This window comes from Branchiostoma floridae, chromosome 11 (genome assembly GCF_000003815.2).
Source record: "Branchiostoma floridae strain S238N-H82 chromosome 11, Bfl_VNyyK, whole genome shotgun sequence".
Lineage (NCBI taxonomy): Eukaryota > Metazoa > Chordata > Leptocardii > Amphioxiformes > Branchiostomatidae > Branchiostoma > Branchiostoma floridae.
The window spans coordinates 22,731,686-22,740,642 of NC_049989.1; the positions used below are offsets into that span (position 1 = coordinate 22,731,686).

Consider the following 8,957-nt stretch of genomic DNA (forward strand, 5'->3'; position numbering starts at 1 on the left):
GTTGTTTTTTTCATTCATAACTCATTCGTTCACACAAATGCAAGAAGGGGAAAATGTCTCAAAAACAAAGTGATGTGCGTAGCCAGGTTACCAGGAGATACGTCGCTATGGCGATGTCCTCGTACACAAACTTCTCTGGATCTGTGGTGGTGACGTCCGGCCAGACCTGCATCATCCTCCTGCCGTACTTCCTCTTCAGCTGCTGGTACAGGACGTTGTACCTGTCGATGGGCACCAGGTCCTGGACCCGCCGCCTGCCGCCCTCAACAACCTCCTCTGACCACTTGGCTATCTTAGGGAGCAGATGTTCACACAGCCATCTGTGCGGATGTACACACATCAATAACCTAACTCGTCAAAGAATTCATATGTCAGAAAAATCATAATGGGGAAGATTTACTCACTCACACACTCAGTATCCTATCTATCGTCTGTTGTTCCTCATCAGGTGAGGGATAGGCAAGAAACACAGAAGAATCATTTCTTGTATATCAACAGCATTCAAAACATCCTGACCATTATAGCTGAAAGGAGAAACTTACTTTGTAGTTGGACTGCAGATGCCATCATCTTCGGCACTGTGTACTGCAGCGCCCCCTGGGCTGCACTTCCTGTCATCTTCAGCACTGTGTACAGCAGCGCCCCCTGGGCTGCACTTCCTGTCATCTTCAGCACTGTGTACAGCAGCGCCCCCTGGGCTGCACTTCCTGTCAGGACTGTTTGCAGCAGCGCCCCCTGAACTGCAGTTCCTGTCAGGACTGTGTGCAGCAGCGCCCCCTGGTGGACTCAGGATGTCTAGTGCAATACTGCAGCAAAACAAACAGGTCAGCAACTTCTAACAGTTTTTCACAAAAGGTGGCAAACTATACACAACGGCCATTTGAGATTAGCAGTTTGAGATTAGCAGTTATATGAATAAGACTGAACCAGCTTGTCTTCTCCCTAAACAAGAAACATCAACCTTGACCATGGCATAATCTGACCAAACACACCAACAGTCTATTCTTTAAGACCTACAGGAAGACATGGAAGCTAGCCATCTCAGGTTGGTAAGTATGAGAGACAGTTGGAGACGTACGTTTTCCCTGTTTGATCTTCAGAGTAGACAAATCTGTAGGACTTGTAGCTCTGCTCACTTTCTGTGTCGCCATGGCAACTGCTGCCCAGGGGAATGAACCACGCCGTGATGCGGGGGTGATCTAAGGACAACAACAAGGCAATCAAACAGCTGGCAGACTTCACCCCCTTACCCATACTGCACAGGGATGAACCAAATAGAACCTTTGATGCTGGGAAATGCTATAATGATGCTGATTATTTTGTATTCATAAAATAAGTAGTTTGACATTTTCTCACCCAAAACAACGACTTCCCTGACAACCTTGGCCCTCTCCAGTTGCCGTGGTAACAAGTCCCTTATGATTAGTTCTAAATCATCTCCTTCTGCTTCATTTCTTCCGTCCATCTTCATATCTGCCAGTCTTTTCTGCAGGCTTTCTTCAGATAACCCAGCAAAGACCCTGAGGCAGGTGTGTGGAGAACACAAACAAAAAACAACATATATTTATGAAGCTTAGACATCCAGGTAAACATTTATATACTTTTGAGATTTACATTTGCATACAATCCTTACAGGTTTAACAGTTATTTTTTTTCTAGTTAGATGTACTTGCACTGAATTGTGCTCTGCCAGTTCATTCTAGTGATGCAGAAGAAGAGTGATGGATGTCACTCAAAACATCCAGAGGTAAATCACTATTTTTATCCAGTTGTAGAGATTGAATTGTCTAAAACAAACCATATCTATGTGTAAAACTTTTTTGAAACCAGGGGAGACTGAAACTACAAAATTGTGAAAAGAAGTCACACAAAGAAACTAGCGTCCCACCTAGGCTGCTGCAGCATGGTGCTGATGACTCTGTGATTGGTCCAAATCCTGGCCACTTCCTTTGCGCCGGTCAGTCTGCGGTTCACCACGTGCGGTTTGTCCACCCACACGGCCACGCCGCTCCAGAACCCGGCTGGTTCCGCAGCGGTCGGAATGGCACCGACCTGCCTGGCGGCTGCCTCAGAAAGGTCACCGACCCGCCTGACCCCTGCCTCGGGCAGGTCACCGACCCGCCTGACCCCTGCCTCGGGCAGGTCACCGACCCGCCTGACCCCTGCCTCGGGAAGGTCACACGCCAGCATGTCGACACCCATGCGCCCGGCGGTCAAGTTGTGGCTTCTGAAAGAAGTTTGAACCCTGCTGGTCTGCTCTTGACACAAACATGGCGGCGCCTGTATGCAGCAACTAACACAATGGACCCTTCCAGCCGAACGCCATATCGAACAAATAGAACCACCTGTTCTATTTCGAATACTCGGTCAAAAACAGCCATAGTGGGACAGAAATGGCCAAAGAGAAATGCTATGCCTTTCTTGTTGATTACACACAAAGACTACACCTTCTGAGTAAAGTTGTTTTGGGAAGGGTAGGCGCTCCATAGCATTACTTAGTTCCTGGGCAGGATGTACATGTAAAGCAGTGTACGTAGAAGAGACGGGACTCTGCACTAGCGGACTTTGTATTAGGGTCTTATATTTTGGCATGTGGTACAAGCTCCCTCTCCGTGAGTGACCGAGCTGCTTTCTTCTTAGTTTGGTTTTTCTCCTGAGCATGTATGTAAATGTCATGCATGCAACAAACACGGTAGAAAACCTGTCACAGACATACGTACCCAGCTTTACACCTGCATCGACCGCATGTCAGAAACCGGGCACTCTTGCCCACCACCAAGGTAATATTATTATGGAGCGCCTCCCGCTTCCGCTTTGACTGAAATTATATCGCCCTGACTGCAACTATATACGTCCCCTCCTCAAATGACTATACCCAGTGGATGTAGCCTTACACAAAGAATACATAGCATTTTTCTTTCGCCTGTTCTGAGAGGATTTCAGGGCCCCAAAAGCTTTAGACCGAAGTCATACGGTATCCTCAGCTTAATAGCGGCAGCAGCCATGTTTTGGCAACTCGCGCCGTTTTTGACCGAGGTTTTGAAATCGAACCCGAGATCGAACAGGGGGCGGGGCTTATGGTGTTCGGCTGGAAGGGTCCATTACGTGACAATACAGGAGTAGCTATCACAAACATGGCAGTGCCCGTATGCAGCAACTAAAGCAATACAGGAGTAGCTATCACAAACACGGCAGCGCCCGTATGCAGCAACTAACACAATACTGGAGTAGCTATCACAAACATGGCAGCGCCCGTATGCAGCAACTAAAGCAATACAGGAGTACCTATCACAAACATGGCAGCGCACGGGCATACTTACCTCATAGGCCCTGTCAGAAGTTGGTGGGGTCACGTGGTCTTTTGGTTACGTGTGCAACGCATGCCGAGTGCGTGCCCTCAGTCGGTTTTTGTCGCAAAATCGCACTTCGGGTACCTTCAGCATCCGTCGGAAATCACCGTCGGAACTTTCCGCTCTCACTCGGGTTCTTCGGGTCACGCACGGAACACCGACCCGGGCGCTTCAGCACGGGCGATCCGACAACAATACCTTCGCCTACCGCCGAGGGGCTGACCGCACTCTCGGACCTCTCTCTCATTTAACAAAAGTGGTGTCGACGTGCGGTTTTCGGCATCATATTCGTCACTAATCTACCTACCCGGGATATTACTGTGATTTTGGACACCGCTTTGGTTTTTTTTTCTATATCATCTCAAAGTTGGGACATACAAACATGGCGAACGTACCTTGAAAGTGACCTTCTTTCAGCGAAATTTCTAGAAACCACACCGACTGACACAGATGGCGCCTTCCTTTTACGCCCCTCTAACGTTTCCGCATGGAAAACAATTTACGGCGCATGTTTGGACATGTCTGAGAGGCAAAGTTTCGCCGAAATTTTGAATCGGCAAATCGAGCCGCCATTTTTCCAAATGCCGCACATGAGGCGTTTTGTCGTAAATGGACCAGACCAAATTCTGACAGGTGTGTGCCCGTGCAGCGCCCGTATGCAGCAACTAAAGCAATACAGGAGTACCTATCACAAACATGGCAGCGCCCGTATGCAGCAACTAACACAATACTGGAGTACCTATCACAAACATGGCAGCGCCCGTATGCAGCAACTAACACAATACAGGAGTAGCTATCACAAACATGTAATCAGCGCACACGTAGGACCTCAATTACATTTACAAAAATTATACTGGTTCGTGGCAAGCCAGCCAGCGTCATGCGCCACCAGCTGACTGCTTTATAACGTTACCTGTGCAATGGAGAGGATCAAACACTTCCCAGTAACAAAGTATTTTCTACAAGTCTTAATTACCAAGGCCAAGGTGGAACCGGAAATCACTTTAAATCTGCTGAAATACCAGTAAATTCTGAACTCTCGCTGCAGACAGCTGCAGACGAACTTTCACATCCGGCGAGATGACGCCATCTTTGCCACCTTTGACCTTTACAACCATGGCAACAAAACGCTATTATATAATAATATTGTTGCATAACTTATAAATGAATACACAATGCCTGAAGAGATGTCTCGTCCAAAATACAATGATATAATGTCTAGAAGCTTTCAAAAGATTTTAATATAGTATTTTGGACGAAAAACCCTTGAGCAAACTGGATATTTCAGACTCTTGCGCTTGTGATTGCACTGGCGCCATTTTTGATCAGGGTCAGAGTGACAGGGCAGGAAACGTTTCGGTCGTCTGACAAGTTTCAGTCATTGGAAAGTGTTCCGTTGATTCGTCACGCAGAAAAGGGGACGAGGAGGCTGAATCTCCGTGGTATGAAGATTTTCTGTGTCAGAAAAGGCTGATGTTGGGTGATGTGAAGCTTTTTTTGTGTCAGACAAGGATTATTTTGGTGGTGTGAAGCTTTTTTTGTGTCAGAAAAGATGAGTTTTGGTGGTGCGAAGAATTTTTGTATCAGAAAAGATGATTTTTGGTCGTGTGAAGATTTTTTGTGTCAGAAAAAGATGATTTTTGGTGGTGCGAAGATTTTTTGTGTCAGAAAAAGATTGTTGTTGTTGTTGTTGTCCTCGTTTAACGTCTATTATTTCGCTAGACGTGGTCTCTTGGTGCTGAGTAACACATGGTTCGCTTTTGAGTCAATAGTCTCTCATGGTATTTAACTCTTGGTTCCTTGTGCTTGAGAGTTGCTGGAGGAGTTTCTAGGAGAGTACGTCGAGGAGAAGGCCATGTACATCTGTTTGTTGATTCCTTCTGAAAGGTCTTCTCTCATTCCAGCTAGCGTGGTGATGTCCGTGTCTCTGCTGTCCTCTGCTGTGTTGTATGTCTCATATATGTTCTCCACTTCTAGCAGCATGTGTTGTCTTTCCTTTTCATAGCGAGGGCAGTGGTACAGGAAGTGGTTGGTGGTCTCCACAGCACCGCAGTTAGTGCAGCTAGGTGAGATTTCAGGGTTCATCCAGTTTTGATAGGACTTTTGATGACTTTTGGTGGTGTGAAAATTTTTTGTGTCAGAAAAAGATGATTTTTGGTGGTGCGAAGATTTTTTTGTATCAGAAAAAGATGACTTTTGGTGGTGTGAAAATTTTTTGTGTCAGACGAAGCTGATTTTTGGTGGTGTGGAGAAGCTGATTTTGCATGGTGTGAGGATCTTTTGTATTGTCTTTGGGTGGTGTGAAGATTTTTGTAATGGCGAGTTCTTATTTTAACATCCTTGGTGTCAGGAAAGATGTGTCTGTCGTGTGGAGACGGCGTGAGACTGATCCCGCTGCTGTGGATGCTGACCATGCCGATGTACGGGTCGTTCCTGGGCCCCGAGCCCGTCCTGCGCCTGTCAATCATGCTGATGATCCATGCAGGGGTCGGAGCAGCTCTGCCACTCGGACTGGTGAGCATTTGTTTGTTTGTTTGTTTGTTTGTGTAACATGCCAATGTACGGGTCATTCCTGGGCCCCGAGCCTGTCCTGCGCCTGTCAATCATGCTAATGATCCATGCAGGGGTCGGAGCAGCTCTGCCACTCGGACTGGTGAGCATTTGTTTGTTTGTTTGTTTGTGTAACATGCCGATGTACGGGTCGTTCCTGGGCCCCGAGCCCATCCTGCGCCTGTCAATCATGCTGATGATCCATGCAGGGGTCGGAGCAGCTCTGCCACTCGGACTGGTGAGGATTTGTTTGTTTGTTTGTGTAACATGCCGTACAGATCATTCCTGGGCTGCAGCCTGTGACTGACCAACATTATCAAAAGGCCAAAGCTATATTCCTGTCAATAAGATGGTTTATTCCTGTCAATAAGAATGCTTTGAACTATACTAGATCTGTCTATAAGGCTTTATTTTGAACAGCTTTATCAAAGATTTTTTGCTTTCAAGTCTGAAGAAGATAAGAGCCTGGTCCCTGGAATGATATAGTAGTTTGTGTAACCATGCCGATTCCTCTACCCTTCTGTCTGCAGGCCTGCGCCGCACCTGCAGGTGGGACTGGTGAGGGGTTGTTTGTTTGTGTAACCATGGTGATCCTTCTGTCTGCAGGCTTTTGTGGCGCCGTACCTGCAGGTGGGAGCTCTGGCTCTGATCCTCTCGCTGCCCGTGAACCTGCTGCCGTACGCGCTCGTCTGGCTGTACGACAAACTGCTACTGGTGTCGGAGCCGGCGCTGCTGCTGGTGGAGGCGGCGCAGGTGGTGAGACTGGCCATGGCTGGCAGCGAGCTGGCGCTGGGGGAGATAGAGGAGCGGCCGGTGCTGATAAAGGTCTGTACACACATGCACACTCACACACACACACACACTCATGCATACACACACACATAGAGTACTAAAGAAACTGGCGCTGGGGGGGATAGAGGAGCGGCCGGTGCTGATAAAGGTCTGTACACACACATGCACACTCATACTCACACACACTCATGCACACTCACACACACACTCACACACACACACACACTGCGCAAGTGGTGAGGCTGGCCATGGCCGGCAGCGAGCTGGTGCTGGGGGGATAGAGGAGCGGCCGGTGCTGATAAAGGTCTGTACACACACATGCACACTCATACACACTCATGCACACACACACTCATGCACACTCATGCATACACACACGCACACACACACTCATGCATACACACACACATGCACACTCACACTCATGCATACACACACACATGCACACTCATACGCACACTCATGCACACACACAGTAGCTGGCACTGGGGGGGATAGAGGAGCGACCGGTGCTGATAAAGGTCTTACACACTCATGCACACACACACTCATGCATACACACACACACACACATGCACACACACACACACTCATGCATACACACACACATGCACACACACACACACTCACACACACTCATGCACACTCACACTCATGCACACTCACACTCACACACACTCATGCACACTCATACGCACACACACAGACTCACACACACACACACATGCACACACACACACACACTGCGCAGGTGGTGAGGCTGGCCATGGCCGGCAGCGAGCTGGCGCTGGGGGGATAGAGGAGCGGCCGGTGCTGATAAAGGTCTGTACACACACATGCACACTCATACACACTCATGCACACACACACACACAGGCACACTCATGCACACACTCATGCACACTCATACGCACACACACACTCACACACACACACTCATGCACACACACACACTCATGCACACTCATGCACACGCACACACACACTCATGCACACACACACGCACACACACACACACACACACTCATGCATACACGCACACACAGAGTACTAAAGAAACTAGCGCTGGGGGGATAGAGGAGCGGCCGGTGCTGATAAAGGTCTGTACACACTCATGCACACTCAAACTCACACACACTCATGTGATGTGTGTGTGTGTGTGTGCATGTATGTGTCTGTGTGTGTGTGTGTGTGTGTGCATGTTTGTGTGTGTGTGTGCGTGTGTGTGTGTGTGCATTTATGTGTCTGCGTGTGTGTGTGCATGTTTGTGTGTGTCTGTGCGTGTGTGTGTTTGTGTGCATGTTTATGTTTGTGTGTGTGTGTGTGTCTGTGCGTGTGTGTGTTTGTGTGCATGTTTATGTTTGTGTGTGTGTGTGTGTGTGTGTGTGTGTGCATGTGTAGGTTTGTAATCAGCACTGTGCTTGCTGTGTGTGCATGTTTGTGTGTGCATGTTTGTGTGTATGCATGTATGTGTGTGTGTGTCTGTGTGTACATGTTTGTGTTTGTGTGTGCATGTTTGTTTGTTTGCATGTTTGTGTGTGTGGTGTACATGTGTAGGTTTGTGTTTAACAATAGTCCGTTACCCCACAGAGCCTGATACTGGGCGTGACTGCTGTCTCCTATGTCATCAGCGCTGCGATCGCTGTGGTTCTGTACAGCCATGGCAGCTCCGCCTTAAACTGGTAAGTGGTCAGGTTGGTGTCAGGGCATCTGGGATGGAATGGCCCCTTATGGGAGAGAGATAGCTAGAATTGATGTAAGGGTATGAAGGTAAGGGGTGTATTACTGACATCTATTTTGTTTAGGGCTATTGCATTAAGATATTCACTTAAGCTTGAAATGTTTCAAGTAGGTATGAGAGCTTTTAGATTGTGTGTGCATGCACTTGTTTGTGTGCATGTGTGTGAATGCACTTTGTGTGTGTGTGTGTGCGTGCATGTGTGTGTGCGCGTGTGTGTGCATGCACTGTGTGTGTGTGTTTGTGTGCATGCACTTGTTTGTGTGTGTGTGTGTGTGCATGCTCATCAGGGCTCCAGACTAACTTTTTGACCTAGGAGCATGGCGCTCCTAACTCCTAAAACTTAGGAGCGCCAGCAAAAAGTTAGGAGCACCACTATGAAAGGTTGGGAGCACAAGCAAACGTCTGAAGCCATACAAAATATTACTCCAATAATCAATGTTTTTGACTAGAGGTGGGTATGGCTTAAAGAATTAATTAGGGGTGTTATATATTATATATAGTTACCCAGTAACCAAACAAGAAAC

General features: G+C 47.8%; 2 protein-coding genes across 2 annotated transcripts; one reads left to right on the top strand and one right to left on the bottom strand.

The window, feature by feature from the left end:
* Window positions 1-58: 58 nt before the first annotated feature.
* On the bottom strand, window positions 59-4,400 carry LOC118425414 (probable tRNA (uracil-O(2)-)-methyltransferase). The gene is made up of 6 exons (XM_035834223.1): window positions 4,373-4,400; window positions 1,889-2,227; window positions 1,357-1,520; window positions 1,079-1,199; window positions 543-806; window positions 59-320 (listed from the first exon to the last, which is right to left on the bottom strand). The coding sequence occupies exons 2-6, from the start codon at window positions 2,200-2,202 to the stop codon at window positions 59-61; spliced, it is 1,125 nt and encodes a 374-aa protein (XP_035690116.1). The 5' UTR covers window positions 2,203-2,227; window positions 4,373-4,400.
* Window positions 4,401-4,536: 136 nt separating this feature from the next.
* On the top strand, window positions 4,537-8,374 carry LOC118426125 (the record flags this gene model as incomplete). The annotated part of the gene is given in 4 exon segments (XM_035835384.1): window positions 4,537-4,792; window positions 5,701-5,864; window positions 6,507-6,725; window positions 8,283-8,374. Coding segments are annotated over 3 exon segments (470 nt in total), but the record flags the coding sequence as incomplete, so codon positions are not given.
* Between the last annotated feature and the right edge of the window lie 583 nt (window positions 8,375-8,957).

What these genes read in the sequence shown, in the direction of transcription:
- LOC118425414 (XM_035834223.1), bottom strand. Translation starts at nt 2,202, where the DNA reads ATGGGTGTCGACATGCTGGCGTGTGACCTTCCCGAGGCAGGGGTCAGG. An exon ending in ACCATGCTGCAGCAGCCTAG is followed by an intron (nt 1,521 to 1,888) that starts GTGGGACGCTAG and finishes CACCTGCCTCAG; the next exon opens with GGTCTTTGCTGGGTTATCTG. An exon ending in GAAGATCAAACAGGGAAAAC is followed by an intron (nt 807 to 1,078) that starts GTACGTCTCCAA and finishes GTTTTGCTGCAG; the next exon opens with TATTGCACTAGACATCCTGA.